This window comes from Dinoponera quadriceps, unplaced genomic scaffold (genome assembly GCF_001313825.1).
Source record: "Dinoponera quadriceps isolate SergipeBrazil2010 unplaced genomic scaffold, ASM131382v1 scaffold1750, whole genome shotgun sequence".
Lineage (NCBI taxonomy): Eukaryota > Metazoa > Arthropoda > Insecta > Hymenoptera > Formicidae > Dinoponera > Dinoponera quadriceps.
In genome coordinates, this window is record NW_014556445.1 from 900274 (window position 1) to 923223 (window position 22950).

The 22950-nt window shown below is 45.1% G+C and overlaps 1 protein-coding gene across 12 annotated transcripts in view; it reads right to left on the bottom strand.

The window, feature by feature from the left end:
* Window positions 1-22950, bottom strand: part of LOC106747433 (myosin heavy chain, muscle) — a 40770-nt gene that overhangs the window by 17583 nt on the left and 237 nt on the right. For 4 of the 12 annotated variants that reach the window (XM_014624936.1, XM_014624932.1, XM_014624943.1 and 1 more), the window contains exons 2-13: window positions 20824-21249; window positions 17894-18037; window positions 16502-16658; window positions 15732-15961; window positions 15306-15369; window positions 14679-14777; window positions 12939-13042; window positions 9458-9595; window positions 9030-9299; window positions 6365-6535; window positions 1657-1836; window positions 1133-1551 (exon numbers count right to left, since the gene is read on the bottom strand). In XM_014624936.1, coding sequence (XP_014480422.1) covers window positions 1133-1551; window positions 1657-1836; window positions 6365-6535; window positions 9030-9299; window positions 9458-9595; window positions 12939-13042; window positions 14679-14777; window positions 15306-15369; window positions 15732-15961; window positions 16502-16658; window positions 17894-18037; window positions 20824-21030 — 2183 coding nt within the window. In that variant the 5' untranslated portion in view covers window positions 21031-21249. Of the gene's footprint in view, window positions 1-1132; window positions 1552-1656; window positions 1837-3675; window positions 3847-5308; window positions 5480-6364; window positions 6536-9029; window positions 9300-9457; window positions 9596-12938; window positions 13043-14038; window positions 14143-14678; window positions 14778-15305; window positions 15370-15731; window positions 15962-16501; window positions 16659-17893; window positions 18038-20823; window positions 21250-22838; window positions 22858-22950 lie in introns of those variants that run through there. The other 8 variants (XM_014624940.1, XM_014624937.1, XM_014624941.1 and 5 more) reach the window with 6 other exon arrangements.

The window sequence follows — 22950 nt, forward strand, 5'->3', positions numbered from 1 at the left end:
GGGGGGGGGGGGGGGGGAGCACAACGTGCTGAATTCAAAGGGCTAGATTACACGGGGCGTGGATCGTCCTCGAAGTAGATCGAGTCAATTTCAACTGGATCAAATTTCGAGTCGACCGAAAGTCTCCAGTTTCTTTCGAAGAGTTCTTTCCGCACATTTTCTCTCGTTTATCTAAGATCTATTGAAAATATATTACTACATGGCGACTTCCAAGTCGAGGGTCTTTGGATGATCCACACGGGAAGATCTATCTCTAATTCCGATAATGGAGGGCGAATGGTGACTTTACTAATCTACAGACAACGGGGCGAAATCGTCAAATCGTCAAATTTCAAAACGGGGTCGTCGTCAAATTTCTATCGGGAATGCCGTCAACTAGCCTTGGTGTGACCGATCCTGTAGCTGTCCGGATCGAGACCGATCTCTTCGAAGCACTTAGCCGCGCCATTCTTGGGTTCTTTCTGGGACTGCATCGCGGCCGGCGCTAGGATCATGTAACTACACGGTGATAACATAAAATCCTACTGTTATACTATGAATCGGTGCAGTACGAAAGTAACACCTTCCGACGCTGAAGCTCGTCCGCGTGAGAAGAGGGGGAGATTATCTTAAAGTATCTACAAAAATCTGTTAAGTCCGGTATATTATAACAAAAATTAAAAACAAAAATAATTTAAATTCGAAGGGAATTGTAATACACAGACGATAACAGATTTTTGTGAATCGCTAATCATCGCTCGGAACACTCGAGGATCGAAAGCAATTTCTATCAAATAGAATCCTGGAACAAAATTCTAATTTTCCTTTGAAATTCTAAAAATAAAAAATAAAAAAAAAATCGTGAAAAGTTAATATATTACTATGTTGAGAATTTTTTAAGCGTTCCAAGGCCGATATTCATAGTTAGATCTTATATATGAGACCGTCTTAAGTTCATTTTCAGATGCTGTACGGCTGATTTCATTGGCTACGAAGTATCTGAAGATAAACTTCAGGCAATCTTAAATATAATATTTGATAATGAATACCGACCTAACAGCCCTATACGCGAACGATCGCGTAAAAATCCCAACTCGATTCCTCGAGACCTGTCGACTTTATCCGTTGGTTTAAATGAGAAGACGATTCTTACCGTAGCTTGAAGTCAGGATATACCATCCTGTTGGGGAATCCTTTACGACAGATACGGATGCCTTCAAGTACACCGTTACAGGTGAGCTGATGCATTACCAAGTGAGAGTCAATCACACCCGGCTGCTTCAACTCGTTGGGGATGATGCAACGGACGAAGTGAGGTTGAGTGGCTCTCAAGGTGGTCATCAGGTTGTTCAACTGTTCCTTGTAGGACGACGACACCGTGGAGAAACCACCGCCCTTCTTACCACGTCCGCCTTTGCCGCCGCCGCCGGCACTGGGATCACCGGATTGACCGGGATGATCAGCGAAGATCTCCACCAGCAGTTTGTTAGAGGACTTCTTGAACTGGTCGACCACCGTGTCATTCAGCGGGTCCTTGTTCTTTTCAAGCCAGCCGGTGATGTTGTAGGGTACCTGAGATGCGAGCGGTATCTTTCAGTATCGTCTCCGAGAATCTTGCGCGCATGACTGAGTCTCCTTTCACTCTCTTAAGTATTTCAAATAGTCGAATAAACGTACGTTGCCGGCATAATGGCCGATGGCGAAGTGAGCCGCTTGTTGGCCTGGTTTGGGCGGTTTCGGCTTCAAGTAGTTGGGACTCTTGCCGAGATGGTTGTTGTTCAACTTCTCCTCAAAGGTCTTGTCGGTGGCTTTGGGGAACATAGACTCTTCTTCAAGGATGGAGAGGATACCCATAGGCTGCATTCGCGAGGTAACAGAGAGAAAGAGAAAAATTGTGCATCAGTGCCAGTGATGACTCGAGAACCTCGCATTTTCCAAGAGTAGCGTTTACGCGAATGCAATGAATATCGATGTTATACATGGACAGAAATAATATTTCCCTCAGAGTCTCGAATCAATCGCGCGAACGCCATTACCCCATTAAATTGCTGGACAAACTCATCTCTGACGAAGTTGCGACGATGAACCGCGCGGAACTCTCGTTATTATTAGTGCCCCAACTTTTTACTTAAAACATACTAAATACTTGGTTCTATTTGGCTGATACGCTCTTGTTATCTACTTGCTTGTCAACTTAAATCGATCGATTACAATACGCCGTTAATGTAAAAATTAATTTCTCTTTGAGACAGTTAAGCCAAATTGGTACTCGCGAGCCAAGATAAGATTCGTACGAATTAATTGCCAATTAATAATTAATCTTGCACAGACTACGGGACACTTACAGGGAAACCCCAACGCTACTCTTAGTATTGCGTTATCGTAATTCTACTTCTCTAGATTCAACGGAGCGATGCGTCAGTGAGGCTCGTCGCGATTTCGACGAACCTGGCGATCTCCGACGACGTTCTCACTGATATTTGTCTCCGTCATGAGAGCGCGATCGCTTCTTCCGACGCATTGATCCTTTCGTTCAGTACGCATTACGATGTTGCATGTTATTCCGAGTCTAACGCGCAATTTTTCAATCCCGTATACCTGAATCCAATCTGAAGGAGAAATTTCTACGTGGATACAAATTTTCGGACAGTTTCCGTTGTAAAAATTTTTACGGACATATTGCGCGTTATACCCGCACATACGTGAAATCAAGTGCATATATTAATTAAATGCATACATACACACACACACACACACGCACACACATACATACACATATATATATACAAAGAGGCGAACAACGCAGGAGCGCAAACAGCTGTCTCGCGAACTCGCGGGCAAGCTACGAGGTCAAGTGAGAGCCTAGTTACGACGGATCCAGCTGGATCCAGCTCGAGCCCGAATCCTGAACGGACCGACGCTTTACCTTCTCGATCAGATTGATCGTCGGCTGCAAATCCAAACCAAAATCGATGAAGGTCCACGCGATACCCTCGCGCTCATACTCCTCTTGCTCGAGCACGAACATGAAGTGGTTGAAGTACTGCTGCAGCTTCTCATTGGTGAAGTTGATGCAGAGCTGCTCGAAGCTGTTGTACTGCATGCACCACGGCGACGCGGTCGATGCAACACGCAACACAGGCACACAGCGAAGAGACGGAAGAAGAAAGAGAGAGAGAGAGAGAGAGAGAGAGAGAATAATAGAAAGATAGAGTGAAAAAAAGTGAGAAAAAGAAAGTGTAAACAGAGAAAAGAAAAGGATTAAAAATATGCTCGCAGAGGACATCGTCCGTGTCCAGTCGGGTGGTCCTTCCGCTGATCCTGGAACCTTTCGCGGCGCAGTCGAAGGTAGCACGAAGGATATGTAAACTTGAAAAACTGCCAGGTTATAATCAAAATGTCGATCGTTTGAAAAATCGACAATTGTTTCTCCCAATTCCATTTTCTCTTCCCTCCTTCTCCTTCAAACCGTGCCACTTATCGACTGATGCGACGAAAGGCAGAGACTAAAAGTGATGACAGAAAGTAGGGAGTTAGTATCGATCGAGCAGACAGAACAAGACAGGAACACATTCAGCGGCGGTCTCTAGCAGATCTATATAATTCGTGCGAGGAATCTCGAGAGTGTGTCCTCGGGTGTCCTCGCGATCTCGCGATCGCGCTAGACCTGCCGGCCGCCAGCCGGCCAGGTGGTACCTTCTCGATCAGATCGATAGTCTGCTGGAGGTCCATGCCGAAATCAATGAACGTCCATTCAATGCCCTCGCGCTTGTATTCCTCCTGCTCGAGGATGAACATGTGGTGGTTGAAGAACTGCTGCAACTTCTCGTTGGTGAAGTTGATGCACAGCTGCTCAAAGCTGTTGAACTGCTCGACCAACCGACCGAGAGAGAGAGAGAAGAGTGCGGCGTGTCCATGCAGTATGCGGACGAAGGGGGTTAAGCGACGAACAGAAAAAGAAACAAGGCGGGAACAGCCGTCATTAATGCTGTCTGGTGCAGGGAATCTGGTGCTCGACCGATGACTTTGATTCGTGACTTTCATCGTTCGACATATTCCGGGGGGGGGGGGGGGNGGGGGGGGGGGGCGAAAAAATGCGGGCCAGGGGGTTGTTCAGCACTGGGGTCAAGAGGGTGTTGGGAAAGAGCGCACTCGATGTATCTTTGGTGGTTATTTTTCAATGTGTACGACGAAATCGAGAAAAAATTGGCAAATTGTTAAATAAAATATAAAATGACTTCACAAATGGAAGCACTCAATTATTACGCAAAGGCGAATCGATAATGCGTCGTTTCTCAAGTTCGTCGCACGTCAATTGATGCCGACGGTACGCTCTGTCGTGTCGACGAAGTTTGTTCAACTAATTGGATCTATTAATTGAACAGACTTTCGTGGGGGCGGGTTAAATCTCGGGGTCGACACTCTAGGTGTTTTTTCCCAGGGGCAAGGGGGATATATTTACTGGGTCACTAATTGCTGATCGGTTATCGTTAGCGGGCGAGTTAATTTCTCGCCAGTGTTTTCATCTTAAAATAATTTGGTGGTTCGACATTTTTTCTACTCTACTCTATTCTATTCTACTCTACAACTCGGTGATTAATGTCGTGCCGAGGGGATGCATCTTTTAACCATCGAGCTTCCAGATCGCTAACGGATCTTCATACATTCAAAAACTCATCACAGGAGTTTCCCTAAAAAATAATAAAAACTGATAACTTTGTCTGCCAATTGATTGCGTAATAAACCTAGTTGGCGGTATTTTGCTTTTCCTCTTTCGTTTCGGTTCGTCCTGGTCTCTTCAGGATTGCGAACCGGACCCAGTAGATCTTCAAAGAAGACACGGTGATTTTTTCCGACTGTCGCTCAATTCACTGAACGATCTCGAAAGGAAAATGATCCTTCACAGACACGACGTCGGTGCCGTTGCGGGGATATGATGGGACACCGTTAAGGGCACAAAGCGAAAAGAGTGACTGTAGAAAGAAAGAAAGAGAGAGAGAGAGAGAGAGAGAAAGAAAAAAGAGAGAAAGGGAAAGTGAGCGAGGTACCCGTACTAAATACCTTCGGAAATCGCGATCGGTGATCGCGACAAGTGGTTACTATAGTAACGCAAGCGCGTAAAACCGACCAAAGTCAACGTAAAGCAACATCGACGTTTCGCGATTAGGTCCTGATCCTGCGAAGTCCCGAAAACGTCGATCGAAATTCTGGAAGCCGATCACGTCGTCGCTCGGCTCTCGAAACTCGTTCGGCACGTTCATCCGTGAAGTCGATCGGCTGGCGGATCGAACTCTCAACCATGACCACGAGGTCACCGACAATAAAATACCTTCTCAATTAGCTCGATACAAGCTAACAAGTCCATGCCGAAATCAATGAACACCCAATCGATGCCCTCCTTCTTGTACTCCTCTTGCTCGAGCACGAACATATGGTGGTTGAAGAACTGCTGCAACTTCTCGTTGGTGAAGTTGATGCAGAGCTGCTCAAAGCCGTTGAACTATTGTTTGCGGCGTGTGCGCGCAGAGGCGTGCGGTGAGATATGTGTAATAGGAGACAGCGGGTAGACGAATAGAGAGGATCATTCAGGAGGATCGAGGAGGTGAGGAAGAGACAAAAAACATTATCAGTGAGACGAGATTCAGCGGAATCTCTCCATTTGGTGTCTGTGTCGTATATGTGTGTTAAGTTCGACACATTTCATCATTTCGAAGCTGCGAAATATCTATACGATTCTGAAAGAAAGTATCCAACTTTCGTAAAATTGTCGGTTGTAATTTCCGCGGATGATTTTCTAAATTATCGTTTAACTTCCGCGATTCCTAGTTTCTTGGAAATTCCTGAGATCTAAGATCTAAAAGCGTGCAATGTAGGTGAATTAAAAAAAGAAAAAGAAAAAATTACTTCGTATGAATCCGTTCGTCGATTTTTCTTCGTTTAGCACACTCGCGATTACCGACCCGACGTTATCATGATGTTAAAATTTCCGATAATCTTTGCTCGACGTACAGGACAGGAAAGAATTGGTCCGAGGAAAAACGACAACATACAGTCGAAACCGGCGGTCGACCGAAACACAAAGAAGAGAGGATGGAGAAGGATCAGGATAAACAGATATGACGACCAAGATATGACGATACAAGAAAACAGTGGACAATCACTTGATTGGCTTTTCAGGATAAGAAGCGTTAGTGTGACGGTCTCCTCTGATCTGTGATAAATCATCAGGGATTCCCGCGTGCTGTTGCAAATCCTCATCGTGTCGTTCATTCGTGCGTTATTCAGCTCACGTCGCTGATCTGTTTCATTTGTTTCTCTTTTTTTATTTTTCCGGCCGAACCCATCTGTCGGGTCTTTGCTGGCCAGGATCCGTCGTCCTTTGTACCTTCTCGATCAAGTCGATACAAGCGAGCAGGTCCATGCCAAAATCTATGAAGGCCCATTCAATGCCCTCCTTCGTGTACTCCTCTTGTTCGAGGACGAACATGTGGTGGTTGAAGAACTGCTGCAGCTTCTCGTTGGTAAAGTTGATGCAGAGCTGCTCAAAGCTGTTGAACTGTTCAAGAGCAAGAAACAGGCATGCGTATGTACATCGTTTCCTACTTTTCTTGTGTTCCGCACCTTTGCACATTTTGCACGCGCGACTTTTTCTCGATCCTGTTTCGTGCTCACAGCGCGAATCCTCCCGAAGGATGTCTTACACACACACCTACGTGTAACACTGATCGGAATGGTGAAATTGCCCAAAGTTTCGACTAGAAGCGATTGACGAATAGGAGACTTCTTTCAACAGGCTACTTTTCCCAACGTAATTAAAAATTATGTGACGGTCGATGTGAGATATTCAAATTAAAAAAATAATCCTTGGCTCTGAAACTGCCAGTAATCTTAATATTTTAATGCATAAAAGCCTGTTTTTCATAATAATAGTAATATTCGATTAAAAACAATTTTGTCATTCCTGTGAAAACAATTTTTTTAACATATTTTAACATTTTAATCTTTTCAGAGGATGACGAAATAAATTCGTCAATCTCAAATACTATACGTGTCGTCTATCGACACGTTGACGAAACTTTGAGCCTGTGAAAAGATATCCTACTGCGAGGATTCTTATGGTTTATTTACAAAGTGTCATTTCATGATAGGAATCGGTGGTGTAGTGCACCGTTTATCCATGGTAAATGGGGTCTCACTACATGCGATCTAGCATGAGATCGTTTTTTGGATCTTCTCACAAACTCACCGGCATACCAAAGTATTATAAATTATTCTGGAGCACCTTCAGGTTCGAATGTAAGAAATCTGAACAAATCTGATCAAAGACGAACGACTCGCTTGTCTATGATCGGGCTTGGGGAGAGTCAAATATACAGGGCCCAATAATATTAGTCTACTTCCAACAATTATCACCAACTGTGTCAATCATTACACCAACGTAAGAAAACCAACGTAAGAAGGTTTCCTATACGATCCTGACCGTCCTGTTTGCTAATGGACAGTTGAACATAGGCGGTTCATTCGAAATTGGGGGTGGGAGGTTAATCAATTCTATGCCATTGTTTACTGTACGTGAAGTCCACTGTTTCAACACTATCGATGACAACAATGATGACTCATTTGATACCTCTTCGCTTGTTGAATGGAACGAACCCCTTTACCTGATGCATGTTGCCTCTTCGAGCCAGAGATAGAGCGAACGAATGTTTTTCGAGGTCTACGAGCATGCTTTTCGACAAAACGTATATCGACAATCGTGCCGCTTCGAGGAGGAAAATTAGGATTTGTGATTAGAGAAAATACTAATCTACTATCATTGGAAGAGGAAAAGTTCTATTTCTAGAGAGACTACGAGAAAAGGCAGCTTTCCGAAATCATGCGTTTCTCCATCGTCAGGGCGAGTGACGTACGAAGAATTATTACCTGGGAAAGTGACTGTCGGGATACCTTGGAATATTAAGAATTCTTTCTAATCTATATCTATAGGAAAACATTCAATTAGATATTCAGGATAATACGGATCTATTCTATCTATTAGGAGACTAATGGAATGTCTAAGTTTTCATTAGGACTCGTAACGCCTCAAAGAGACAACGACACGATAGAAAACGATTTACGACGAAGACCGAATCGTCCTTTGGTGAAATTCGTACGACTGTACGAACGTACAAAAGTAACGTGCGACAAGCAAGAAAACTATACAGATCTACCCATCTATATACATATAGAAATCTATACATCTCCTAGAGAGATCAAAGGCGGAAGGTGGGTAGATGTCGATCTTTCACCTTCTCGATCAGCTCGATACAAGCTAGCAAGTCCATGCCGAAGTCAATGAACTGCCAGACGATGCCTTCCTTCTTGTACTCTTCTTGCTCGAGCACGAACATATGGTGGTTGAAGAATTGTTGCAATTTCTCATTGGTGAAGTTGATGCAGAGCTGCTCGAAGCCGTTGAACTGCGAGACACCGAGGTATCGAAATATAATAATTTGCGGGGGATTCTGAACCTCTCTGAGAGAGGTCCGAGAGTTGGGGACTTTACGATCGGCTGGGAGAGGAGGTTCGAATCACCTCGTCGTCCGCTTCTCTCGTGGCACGTTCGGTTTTCGAGTTCTCTTTTCTTTCCTGCATTACTTCTCGCCGTGGGACTAGAGCGAAGTTCGTGTGGATCGTGTGAATCGAAGGCGCGAATTTGGTCGCGCCCTCGGCATTCTTTTCTACCGTGTGTCGATTTTGTTTCCCGATCACGTTGACGATTCGGAGAAAAAAAGTGTACGTCGTATTTGTTTTCCTTGACGAGAAAATGTAATCTTTTTCTCCTGACATTGCAAGGTTAGAAAGCGAAGTAATCCCTCCGTCGATTTTCAAACGTCGAATATCGCGCGTTATCAAGGTGTGTTATAAAATTTGATCCAATTGATGTAAGCAATGGAAGATCTTAGAATCGACGGAGTTGACTTCGAGCGAGAATCGTCGACGATCACGTTTGGTGTGTACGTGTATTCATCTACGTGTGTGAACGCGAGTGGGCGGCCCGCGAAACTTACGTCAAAGATCTCGAAACCGGCGATATCCAGTACACCGATGAAATGCTGCCTCTTCTGCTTGGTGTCCAGGGTTTCGTTACACTTCTTCACCAGCCACTTGAACACCCTGTCGAACATCGCTTTCGACATGGCACCTACAGAGTAGGATACCTGGTCCTTGTTACGACCCTGGGTGACGAACTCGTTACCGACTTTGATCCTTGGCTTCAGCAAGTTCTTGTAAAGATCGGCACAGTCGCAACCAAGCAACTTAGCCACGCGATCACCTTCCTGCAACACGAGAAATGATTTCGTTATTTCGGAATATTATCCGATTATTTACTTAGGGATTCGCGTACAGCAATAGTATCAGTGCCACGAAAAAGGAATTTTGCGATTTTGAGGATGAAAGTCGCGCTCTGTAACGTTTACGAGAATAAGATTATCACCTCAGTTCCATCAGCTTCAGCCTGCTCCTCACGACCCCTTTGTTTGAACTTCATGCCACCCATGTGCATGACGGCCGCGGTAATCTTGTAGATGTCATCCTTCTCTTCCTGAGTGAAGCCCAACACGTCGAAGGCTTGCTGTTAGAAGAAGAAACTTCGTCAGACGTTCGTTCGTTTGAGTTTCTCGCGTCAGAAGAGAACGTTTCGAGTCGCGAGAGAGAATTTGTTTGATCCGTTGCGGATCGGATCTAAAAGTACAGAGTCACCGAAAAAAAAAGAACGATAAAGATGACTCTTCTGACGCGATTATTGTTGTCAATCTCAATAAATGTGAACGAGCGTCTGTTAATGGAAGCATACAAGGACGACACAAATAGCAAGAGGTAGCGGTTACACTTCCAGGCGCGACGAACGATCGACGCGGCTCGTAACATCGTGCCATCGATCGTTCGAATTCGTGCTCGAAAGCTGCGAAAGAAAGAAAAGATAGGAAGAGAAATAGAGAGAAGAAGCCAGCGTGGCGTGAAGCTCGAAACGAAGTCGCCTTGCTCAAGGCGAAGACAGCGAGCCGAGAAGCGGAAGCAGAGCTTGTGTTTACGTGGCGTAGGCCTCTTCCCTGAGCTCCGAGTGTACGCGAGTCAACGAGGTTTCTCTCGGGGCTACACCAGTGGAAAACCACAAGAAGAAAAAGAAGAAGAAGAAGAAAGTTCGAAGAATACGGCGAAGTTGCGATTTCCTTGTAAGGCGCCTTCTTTGTGATAAAAAGGAAGTTAAACGCGCGGTCGAAGCGCGGCCCTTCAGGGTCAGCCTGGAAGATCTTTCATGCCTTGCGCGAAGGGTGACTCCTCTCGCGAAGATTGCTCTTCTCTCGACGTCGACCTTGGGTCGATGAAGAATTCCATTTCTCTCGAAGTTACGTCTCCGATCGTCTCGATCTCGGTCAGCAATTATAATCTACCAAAGTTTCAATCGGAAGGTTTTTTTTACAGGGCAAGTCTAACTACTGGGATTTCAACGGAACTGCTAACTACTGAGGAGCTACAAAGTTTAAAGTATCACTGAAGATCGTTTCTCAATGAACGAGGGAATGGCGGAGAATTCTCATCGAGATCTTCCACGTCTCTCCAGGCTAAAGAACTGGAGTCGTTGCAAGGAGGTAAATACTATCACCGAAAGTACTGGAAAGTTTTCGTTATTATGTACATGGTATTTCCGCGGGAGATAATAAGGCAACAATCTAATTTCAAGGAGATATTACTCGTGAATAATATTTCGTTAACATGATTTGCCTGTTATCATCCGCGTTACTCGAAAACAACAACGACGTCGATCCTCAAGCTGCAATTAGCTTTCCATTACTTTTTTACTATCAAAAAACCAAAATTGTTTGGTCACTAATTTATCATTACTTGCGAAATCGTAATTTTTAAGTCCTACTAATGAAATATGATCATAAAGAGATGAACATTTTGTTAACGTGATCGACATCGCCGATACTACGAGGGGAATATACAAATAATGGATCCAAAGATACGGGGTGGAATTTACGTAGTGGATCGATTCAGGGAAGGGGCGTTCATTTTCCACGGTTTCGGGGATGAAATAATTAGGACTTACGTCCGTCAACAAACATTCCTCGCCGTCGTCGACGTTGGGGATCGTGATCTTTCCTTGGGACACGTTGTGATAGTCGTATATGTTGTTGGACAACAAACAGTTCTCTGTGAATCATTGGGAAGAGCACAGTTGAAGCGTGAATTCGTTTCTCATTCGTAATCTCGTCCGCGAGGATCTACGGAATCCTCATTCCAGTCCTCGCTTTTAATCCCTTTTCGATCTACGAGCGAACGGCTCGCTCGCCCAGATCGCGATATCGTACTGTTAATTATTGCGTCCGAACAGCGTTCGACAGCCTGGCACATTCGGGGTTGGGCGTATCGGGGAGCGGGTAAACGGGGGCGACCGGTTCCTATACATTTTGACAGAGGAGAATTTCTCCAGCTGGAAAATCTCCAGCACGAGAAAAGATGATCTTTTCTCGCACCCCCAATCTCCCCGCACCCCGATTGCGGCGGCAGGCAGCGTTCGCAGGCGGGGGGCGAGGGGGTGGCGAATCCTCAGCCAAGCTCGTACACCACCTCGCTCGTCGTTCGATGAAAAGAAGGGAGATGACGAAAATTTTCCCTTAAAAAAATTATGCGATATAAACACAAGTCGACGTTTTCGGGTGACAAACTATCTCACGAGAAGCGAGGGGTATGAATTTCGCCGAGGCTCGAAAACACCCTGGAGGCTGGACTTACGTCCGTTTCTTCCATGTTCTCGCCGTCGTTGACTCCCGGAATTCTGGTCTTACCCTGGCTAATGTACCAGTAGTCGCCGATTCGGTTGCTCAGCATTGTCATTTCTGCATTAGTTTTGCTTTTTCGACCTTACGTCTCGTGTCCCTCCGATCAACGTCACACACGAACGTCGATCGTGATCGACAAGCGAGCGCGATCGCGACCGCCATCGACCGTTCTGAGTCACTCTCATCGTTGTTGCAAAGGTTGCTCTCCAATTGGAGTGAATAATTAATTCGGCCGATTAATTAGCTCGATCATCACACGATTGACGTTAACCGATAATTTTAGATAAAACATAAAAATGACTGAGAAGAGTCTCCGGTGCTCGCGACGATTTGCAAAAACATACACGGCAAATTATTGACTGCAAGTAGTCGCTGAAAGAATGATAGAGCGATAGAGAAGAAGAAGAGATAAGAAACATTACAGAGATAGAGAGAAAGAGAAAGAAGAAGAGAAATGATGGAGATGTAGGTGTCCGCGTGTTGTCGTGTGATGAAGATGCTGCAAGAACGTGACGGTTAAGAGCTGAAATGAAAGATAGAGAAAGGAAGAAAGAGAAAAAGAAAGAGAAAGAGAGAAAGATTAGAAGACAGATAGCAGACGAAGAGATTATAGCTCAGATCATATCTTCACACATACACAATAGAGAAGACGCAAGTAGCGGCTAGAATGTACAAAAGTTCAAAGGTTCATAAGTTCAAAGTATGCCACTCTAGGTTGCGGAAAGTATGTTGCACTGTTCGAGCGACAATACTTCCCAAAGCGGTCACTGTACACGGAAAGGCAACAATTATATACACAGAGAGGACCTAGTGCTTGGAGAGTTGGACCAGCAAGTGCGTAAAAAAAAAAATAAACGTTCGTTTCGAACGGAAAACAATTTTCGCACACGCGTATCGATTTTTGAAAGATTTCGGCCAAACGTTAAGCGAAAAGAAATTTTACTTTGAACTTTCATTACGTTTCCACTTTGATTATATGTAAGGAACGCGGAAGATCTTCCGTGAGGAAGAAATACTTCCGGTATAAATGAGAATAAAACAAAATCTAATCACGAAATCATAATAAATTGATTTCTTCTATCGCGACGCGATAAAGCGTGGCTACCGACTGGTCCAGATCGTTGCACTTACGTCGGTGACTAACAGTTCCTCGCCGTCATCGAGGCCGGGAATCGTCGTCTTGCCTTGCGACACAAAGTAGTAGTCTTGGATGTTGTTGGACAGCCCCAACATCCCTACAGGTGGCCAAGTGAAAGAAAGAAAAAAAACATGCGGGTGGTTAAAGAAACCGATGGTGGGCCATGCTTCCTGATGGTTTTCCATCGAACTAGTTGGGGGGGGGGGGGGGCGATATCTACAANACGAGTCATCGCGCAGTGTTCTATCGCGTCCCAAAGAGACAGAGATATTTTGACGGAGTGGCAATAATACGGGTGATAATACGGGCGGGGCTATCTATTCATTAAGGGTTAACTCGACAAAAGAACCATTCGGACGAACCGCTTACACTTACTGTTCAAGATTTCTATTCGACAATTTTCCACTGATATTTCCTCATAAATTATTCCAAGCACGACTTCTCCCGTAAATAATATTCACACGTACGGTTTCTTTTTTTTTAATTTATCAACGTGAAAATTTTTCGAGAATTTCTCGTATCTGCACATCGGCGGTTTCCCGAGATGGTCCTCTCGTCTGTCTCATCAAATCGATACTCAAAGAGTACACTCTATGTCCAAAATACATTTCTCTACGGTATAGCTCTGCAAGATACCGCTACTCCCTCTGCGGATTGCGCCTGGCTAGGAGGGTGAAAAATGATCTACAAAATCTCCGTGAGTTTTCACGGAGCCGTCTCTAAGATACCAGCACACTTCTACGGGAGACACGTGGCCGTCGTGATTCTTCGAGTTCTTGTCTTGTTACGTCGATATGTAACATTTCATTCATTCCTGCTTCGTTTAAATATAAAATAAGCATTGTGAATCGCACTTCTCAAAATTCGAAAAACCTTCAAAAAATCTCCGACGGACACGTCTCGCCTCGTCGTCTCGTTTTGGAGGCGTTGCTAATTGCCCGCTATAGTTCCTCCGGGCAACGGTATTCACATGGTTAATTCAACAACGACTGGCTAAAAACTGGGTCTGTGTAGTCATATACAGGACGGGAATAGGGTACATAAGAAACTAGGTGCAAGAGGCCTGCGATACTCGTTATCGTCAGGTCCTTACGTCGGTCAGCAGACACTCCTCGCCGTCGTCGACGTTCGGGATCGTCGTCTTGCCCTGAGATACGAAGTAGTAATCGCTGATGTTGTCCGATAGGAGGCACATGACTGCGTGGAAGGAGGATGGATATGATAATACTTCATAGTAAAAATACTTCACTGGTGAGGGTGCGAGAGGATGGACGAGGGCGACCGCGCGAATCACCTTTGCCTTTCTCTCCGTCAGGCACTTGCCTCTCACCTTCCGACGTCTAAACCTGGTGATCTCGTTATGTCGAGGAAGAGCGCTCGCAAAACCGAGGTCCCGGGCTAATCGGGGAGAGAACGCGACGCGTCTCTTTCGACGAGAAGATCGCTACCTCGAGAAAATCAATTTCTCACTTCGAACTTCGCTAAGTTTCTCATCTCTCCGAACAGTCGATTGTGTTTCTGTCGTTCTCGATTATAATTAAACTCATTAAATTTTTACAAATATAAATAATAGGCGTCCCGTGGATTTCTCGAGGCAGCGATAATTCGTCTAGCGACGATGGTCCCTAGGGGTGGGGGAAAATAATTCATAGGAAACACGCGCGAAGGGCGAAATCCTATTCCGAATCCGACTGAGCCTAGCTTTCGTTCTCGCGTAACATCGATGACCTTACCCTTCAGCCCCTTGACCGATCCGGACATAATCTGGTAGAAGATGTGGTACGACCGCTCGAGGGTTTGCTGGGAGATGACACGAGCTTTCTCCAGTAGATCTGCACGAAGAGCAAGGTAATTTTTAAATTAATCGTACAAAGAGAAAGCTACCTTAAAAGTATCTAGCAAGCGCAAAAAAAAATTGCTACAGAGATATTGCACGAGAAAATTGAATAATCTTTGCGGAATTAACGCGCGCAAGAATATGTAGCGTACATTGTTGTCTATAGCGTGTGACTCGCCGAGCCGAGAATCGAGTCACGCGATGACGCGAGCGGAATTTCAGCCAAACGAAACGTGCAACGCAACGGAGACGCGTAGCGCGGCGGGTTGCAAAAATAACCGGTGCAATCGTAGAACGAGCGGTGCACACGCGAATCGAAGCCAACTGCGCCCACTTATGTTGCATCGCGACGATAATAAACGCGCCCTCGCTTTCCGTTACCTTGACGCGCCGCGTGAAACACCCGCTATGCTTAACTGCACAAAATTAAAGATCGCCGAGAAAAAACCAACGATGACTTCGACACGCGCCTCGGATTCGTGAAGATGCTTCAATAATTCGGAATTTTGAATGGTGTACTCACAGGTCTCGATATCAGCACCAGCCAACTTTCCAGAGGGACCGAAGTGAATGCGGATGAATTTACCCTATTCGAGAGAAAGAGAAATAGAGAACACGAGAGCGTAATTAAATCGCTTAGTTGGACAGCCGAATTTAATTAAAATTATTTTAATCAGTAACGATAAAAAATATCTATTGTTTAGAAGGAATAAAATTGTTCAACTTTAAATCGTATATTATCTTATTTTCATCGAATGAATCCGAAGTAGGGAAGCGACTGAAGTCTTTAAAGCAACTACAATATAGTCGCTTTTTCATAGTCCAAATTATACGAACCACTATTAGACTTGTTTGTATGCAATCGTTCATCTTGGCCGAATATAGCAGTGGCTATTTCGCACTGTTAGACGATACACTCGATATTATGCGAGAATAGAAGCACACTTACGAAACGAGAGGAGTTGTCGTTACGGACGGTCTTGGCATTACCGAAGGCCTCCAGGACAGGATTGGTCTGGACGACTTGATCCTCCAAAGAACCCTTCTTCTGATTCGGATCTTGCTCCTTCTTCGAAGTCGAGGCACCGACGGTGGCGAAGTACGCGATTACCTTCTTCGTGTTCTCAGTTTTCCCGGCACCAGACTCACCGGTGATCAACATGGACTGATTCTCACTATCTGTCGAGGACAAATTTCTCTGTTAACGGATTGCGCGAGGTAATATCGTGTTTGTGCGAAATTTCGCACGGGTTGAGGGAAAATTTCGACATGCGTCTTTCCCGGAAATAATTCAAATGCGATCAAGTCGCAAAATTTAATCGAACGTTGCGTAGAATAAGTGGAACTCTGCGAAAAATTGCTTCAAAATCGATCTAATTTGTGTGATCGTTGAGTTAAGACGAATAATTTACTGATGATCAATCTTTTTCTTCAACGCTTCGATCTTTTTGAAAAATAATCACGCACATTAAATCTTCGATCACACATCGACACATTAACCCCCGATTTCACCAATTTCGGTTAACCAAATCGACCGATTAACTCAACGGAATTGACCAATCACATAGATCAGTTAGCTAACTAGACGAATATTCAATTGGTCGATTGGTCAATTCCGTTGAGTTAATCGGTCGGTTAGGTTAACCAAAGTTGATGGGATCGGGGGTAAATCTTTTTGAGAAATAATTACACGCATGAAATAATTACAATTTTACGTACTCGTAAGCATGTTGACGTAAGCTCCGTCAGAGATGGCGAAAATATGCGGTGGCACTTCGCTACGCCTTTTACCACGGTACAGTTTAGCGCACCTCTGGGTGTATACGGGGAACCTTTTGTAGGGGTTGATAGCCACGCAGAACAGGCCGGAATAAGTCTGCAAAGGTAGAGACGGACACATGATTAAAGATTAAATCTTTGTAATTTGGTGAAGAATCAGGACGACTTCGAGCGATCCGTGATAGTTCAGCCGGTCTCTGCGGTCATCAGGACGTGAATCTCGATCCTGAACGTGCGATCTGTTTTGCTCTCATGAAACAGTCGCGATAACGTGCCACAAAAAGATCATCGATCAATTCCCGCAATCCGAATCGTCCGAGATCGTCGCGAGAAAATCATCAGAGATTACAACATACATTTTAAAATTATAATTTGCTGAACAAGACATAGATCACGATGTTATAGAATTTCCACTTGACATTCACGTTTCTTAGAGATTCGGATAGCTGAAATCTGATCGTGAAATATAAATACGTCGTCGATAGTATCCGATTATGCCATTTTCATTGCGATTTGGAAATTTCAATGCGAACGGTAATAGAAAAACACAATTAATCATGTTATATTGCTGATTCGACGAATCGGTGATATCGACGACGCGGATGAAACATACAGTTAACAAAAGTGAGAAACAAAAAACAGGTCGAGTATCGATGCGGGAACAGTCCAACTCCCGTCATTGCGGATGTGGGACTCGTGTCTTGAAGCGAGCACATCCTGCAGGCTTTCTTTTTCGTGAGCACAGTGGACCACAAGGCGCACTGGATTAATTACAACGGACGGAATATTTGGATGGGAGATAAACACAGCGACAATATAGTAACTCCACTTCCACATCTATCTACCTCTCTAGCTAAGTTGTAAAAGAGGAAAAGAAGAGAAAAGGGAAAACTGAAACGCGCGTCTTTCATGCGCGCAAAGAAGAGAGATCATCGTCCTCGCGGGAACAAGAATCGTCGTCGATGAGAAACGGAGAAGCCGTGGGAGACGTCGTGGCACGTCATTGTGCTTTACGACGACGCCTCCGTGAGGGAAGGTCGTACATCCTCGCGAGCTCTGCATCGCGGATGACGAACAGAGGATAAGACAAACAAGCGGAAAAGGCCCCGTAAAGGAAGACGTCGCGAGACGCGTCTCGGCGTTTTGAGCGACGAAATCCGCCCTTCGCGGAATTTCCGAAAGAAGACACGCGAGTTGGCGACAACTCGCAAGTAATAGAAGAGGGACACAGTCGGGGCCAGACAAAACCAGACAAAGCCGGGAGAGGGAGTCAGGGGTCTCCCCGAACCCTCCCTTCTGGCAAGAGTATCTCCGTTGCGAGCGGAGTCTTACGTAGATAAGCTTGGCGTAGTAACGTTGCTTCAAGTTGTGGAGGACCGAAGCATCGTTGAGGTAGGTCAGATTGGACATGTCCTCGCATTTCTCGTACTTGGGCGGGTTCACCTGCTGGAGCTGGTCCTTCTTGAAGTCCTTGGTCTGTCACGCGTCCGAGTGGACAAAAAAAGAGAGAGAGCGCGGTTAGTAAGGAAGAGTAATGATGTGCGACTTACGTAGATCAGTTTGCTGTAGTAACGCTGCTTCAGATTGTGCAACACCGACGCCTCGTTCAGGTAGGTCAGGTCAGCCATGTCTTCGGCTTTCTCGAATTTCGGCGGGTTCACTTGGGACAGCTGGTCCTTGCGGAACTGTTTCGTCTGCGCATTGCGGAGCATTGCGGAGAATTCTTTCGTTTCTGTTTCTATGTCTTTCTTTCCCCTCTCGTCTCTCTTTCTCTTATCCGTTCACGTCGTCATTATGCTTTGACCAAATGACTTTTAAGATCATGATAACGACACGATTAATCACCCGACGTTATCGATTCCCTCCCGTATTAAATCGACACGAAAACGAGATTACCCCATCTCATGGAAATATATGCATCAAGATGTAGCAGCGTTTAGATTTTTACAGCATTTGTATATTCTACAGATTACTGTTCTGTATGAACTACCTTATCGATATACTTACATTTCACCATTGCTAGCTGTTAGCTTGAATCAGGTACCAAAATATTCATTTCATGTCTAGTCAAAATATGAGACACGCGTCCCATTTTCACATGTACACGAAGCGATCATTACTTCTCCTGTCCGTATCTTCTCATTAATCACTAATCTCGCCAACACGTCGGTTGGAGTAACTCTCGCCAAAAATGTTGACAAGTAGCGGAAAGGTACGGCCGGAATTCTTTTTCTCACGACGATCGTATTGCGTAAAGAGGCTTTTTGGCAGCCGCTGATGACATCTTTCTCTCCCTCTTTCTCTTTCTCTCTCGCCGTTCTCGGCCAGTTGCTCTAAAAATACGTTGACCTGCGTTTCGAGAAGTGGCGTTTCGACTTATTATTACGCGCGCCAACGACGATGCTAACAATAGCGTTTAGGCGTTCAGGAACGAGGCGACGGTAGAGTTTGCTGAACCATTATGTAACAACCGGCGGTTCTGCGGCAGAATATCGCGGTCTTTCGAGATCAGTAAGCATCACAACGAGATTCGGGTCTGCGAGCGCGAAAATGGCGAAAATATTTCTGTTTTGCCGGAAATCGCGAAGAAAAGTGCAAAAGTGCGATCTCTCGCACCGGAAACGTTCGGGGAAGGAAGCTACGATACGCGATAAATAATGATGGCGATCGTGAGTGAAGATCTCCCTTTTCAAATTACACACGGCTGACGTTCGAACAGGAGAGTGCCGTCACAATGAAACGAAACGAATTCTTTCAGCTCGTCCTTTACGTAACACACTTTTGGGCATCGGGCCTCAAAGTTTCAAGCTTGAGGCTTTATTTCCGTCCGGCGAAAAGAAAGCCTACAGCTTCGTCGGCCGGGCAGCGGAAGGTCGTAAGTACTCGGTGGCGGCGGTGGTGGCGACGGCGACGGTGGTGGTGGCGCGGCCGGTTTTCTGTTCTCCAAAAATAGATCGCCAGCGAGATCCCCGAGTCCCTCCCCCCTCGCCTATCCTTCTTTTTATATATATAGAAGCGAGCAAACTCCCTCCTTCCCTCTCTCTCTCTTTCTCTCTCTTTCCGTCTTGCTCTCGGTCGAGCCGGCTAAAAAATCGCCAAGACGGGAGGAGAGATCACGCCTCGATCCTTCCATGGCAATCGATGGAAATTGCCGTGCCGTAAACAGTCCGTCCCCTTCCTCCGTGTCGCCGTCGCCGGCCGAAAATCGCGCGGAGCGAACGGATTTATCCGGCAAAATCAGAACGCGCGTCCCCGAACGTACGAATGCTTTCCCGACGTAATCATGCTCTCGAAAAGCGTTACATCACAATTTCGGGGTCTAGTTCGAAAGAGCCAAAGAAAGACAGAGGTGATAGCTACAGCGGGAGATCCGTCCGTGATTTCTTTCAATAATCGATGCTTCTACATTGTGCGTATAAAATTATTTAAAGCCCAAATCTTTTAGCGATTCTGCGACTTATCCTTATGTATAAGGCAATTTATATTGATCGGTTTCTTTCTTTTGCAATATTTCTCAGATCGTAAAATTTATTTCAAGTGTGAAAAGCTCTTGATAATTCATAGACGATAATTCATAGCAGCGTAAAATTGTGAATTTAAGAGTTAAGAATCGAAATTCCCAAATGGGAAAGTTCGCGTAGTAGAAAAAGCCGTTGTGCGACGAACAGTAGTAAAGACCGCTTCGCGACGGACAGTAGAAAAAGTCGTTACGCGACGGACAGTAGAGAAAAACGTTTACGGACGGACCGATGACGACGCTTTCGCAAAAGCATTGTTATATGTAACGTTACGTTTAATGTAATCGTTGTTCAATGTGATTAAATATATCGTGTAATTAATAATTCCAAAAAAATACAATCCAAAAAAAAGATTATAAAAAAAATAATAATATATAAAAATAATATAAAAGTAAAATGAATCTTGAAATTTAACTTTAAAATTTCGAAATACCGCTTGTAAGTGTCTCGGAAAATGAGACTGCAAAATCATGTGATCCAGTTATCTCAAGCATTAGTTCGCTCGAATGTAATGGCCGACATTGTTTCAAGAGTTATTCGTACTCGTACATGTCACTATTTGTCGCAGATACAATTTCCATTCTATTGCAACGAGAGAAATCGAAATTCTGAAAGATCAGAAGAATCTTCCGAGGCTATCCTTGTCAACCATTACATTCCAAACAGCTCGACGCTTCCTGAAGTAAACGCAGGAGATGTCGAGTAAGAGATAGAAGAGTCAGGGTTCCATCACGGACTACACACCTCGCCGCCAGGCAAACCGACGCTGACAACATCGCCCTTGGTGGCTTTGATCTCGCCAAGGAGGTAACCCTCCTTCTCGTCGGGCACCCAGCATGCCTTCTTCGCATCGTAGGGTTTCGTCTGGTCGATTCTCTTCTGCTCAAGAGAGACAAAGAGGTATGGGGTCGGATCGGGATCCTCTCCCTCCTGGGCCTTCGGGGCTGGCATCTCGTTGCAGCTACTCTTCCGGGCTCTACTGCGAAACTGACTCCGTGGCACTCACGGGGCACTACTTGCAGGGTCTTTGCTTCTTCTTCGTTCGTCCCACTGCTGGTCGCCGGGAGGGGAGGACTGCTCTCTTCCTCTTCTTCCTTGTCGTTTGCCCTCGAGGGTTGTTGTTGGTTCGGCGGCGGACGGACTACTTCTGGCGGCACGTTCTGGGCGGCCCTGGGAGACGATCGGTTAGAATCCTTTTTCTCTTTTTACGCGCGAGGCCTGGTTCGTCAAATCGCGACAATGCAATGCTGAACGATGGCGTGGGGATTTAATCGGAATCGAAGATTTTATCGTTCGAATATACCTACAATGAAGAAGACAACTTCTTTACAAGAAGAAGACAACTTTGCTCATTAGAATATATGTTTCATATGAATCGCGCTTTTCTCACACGGGGGCATACTGTAAGATAAATTACATAGTAATTATAATTCACTTCCTGGCCATCGTCCAGCATTAAAAGGATCGCGGATTTACAGAGCTGGGCCTCGACATTAGAACTACCGAAGACAACTGCCGGTCTTTCTTTCCTCTCTTTCGTCAAAACCCAATTTCAAAATTTAGATGTCCGAAAGATGTTTGAATTATGACGAAGAATCGATAATGCGGATTTAAGTCACGCTTTATCCTTCAAATCGAGTTGGTATAACTGTCGTCGACACTGATATTCGACATATCGAATGCGTATACATTGTAAATAAAAATCGCGAAGAAGAATTGCGAAGACAATTCGTGAAGGACAGTCGCAAAGACAATTCGAGAAGACAAGTTGAGAAGGCAGATCGGGAATATGATAGAGTTGCATAATCAGATAAGAATACAAAGTGGAACAGACGACACAAGGTGGTATCGAACCAAAACGAGTTATGTATCGCGTTACAACAACCTTGATATTTTTATCCTTCTCTCTTTTTAGCAAATATACAAGATATGACAAATGTTTGACAGATAAAGAAACATGGACAAAAAATGGCACACAAATGCGAGCACGTTTCGATCACGGCAAAAATATCGGCGATTCGTCGCCAGGACGACTGGCATTCTGAAGTTCATTGCAAACTGGATAACATTCCAAAAAAAAAAATAATATTCCTGATATACGTATTTCGTTGGTCTCATCAGAAAAGGAAAAAAATTCCAAAACTTCGGGCGCATGAGTAACCGAAAATTTACTCTCGCTTCCGATTGAATTGGAGCGGAGAAAAGGCGGGAGTTTATGAAGAAGAAGAAGAAGAAGAAGACAAGAAAAAAGATAAAGAGGAACAGGTGGTGGAACACTGTATCCGTTCACCAAAGAGGATCGTAAGCACGCACAAATAATAAAGGAAGCTTCTTTGCGAAGTCCGCACATCCTCGGCACCTCTCGTTCGGTTCTCACACGAGTCCTTCGTACTTCACCAAAGGCTCGACCACCGTGGGTCGAGGATCACTCCCGTCTGAAGAAAGAGATATCAAGTTCGCCCTTGCCTTTCCCTTGGGAAAATCACCAGGCTTCCCGTTCGCCAACTGATAGCACACTTGGTCCTTCACCTGGTGACTTTCTTTTCGGGACTTCTTTGAGACTCCCCGCACAAATAGACAGACGCACACGCGATTCTCCCCCCGGAAACCTCGAAGAGTCCTGTTGCGTCGAGGTGTAACTTGATAAACCGCTCGATTAACTCGATCCGACACGAATCCTTCCGGCCCTATAAGTCTCTCTCCTCGCGTTCTTTTTCTTTCTTTCTTTATCACCGACCCGATATATACTGTGTACACACGTGTGCCTGCGTGTTTCTGTGTGAACGTCTTGGGGTGTGTGCTCCGGTGGTTGAACAAACGCGTGTCGCGGATGTTACACCTGTATTGTGCGCGCTCCTTTTCCTTCTCCTC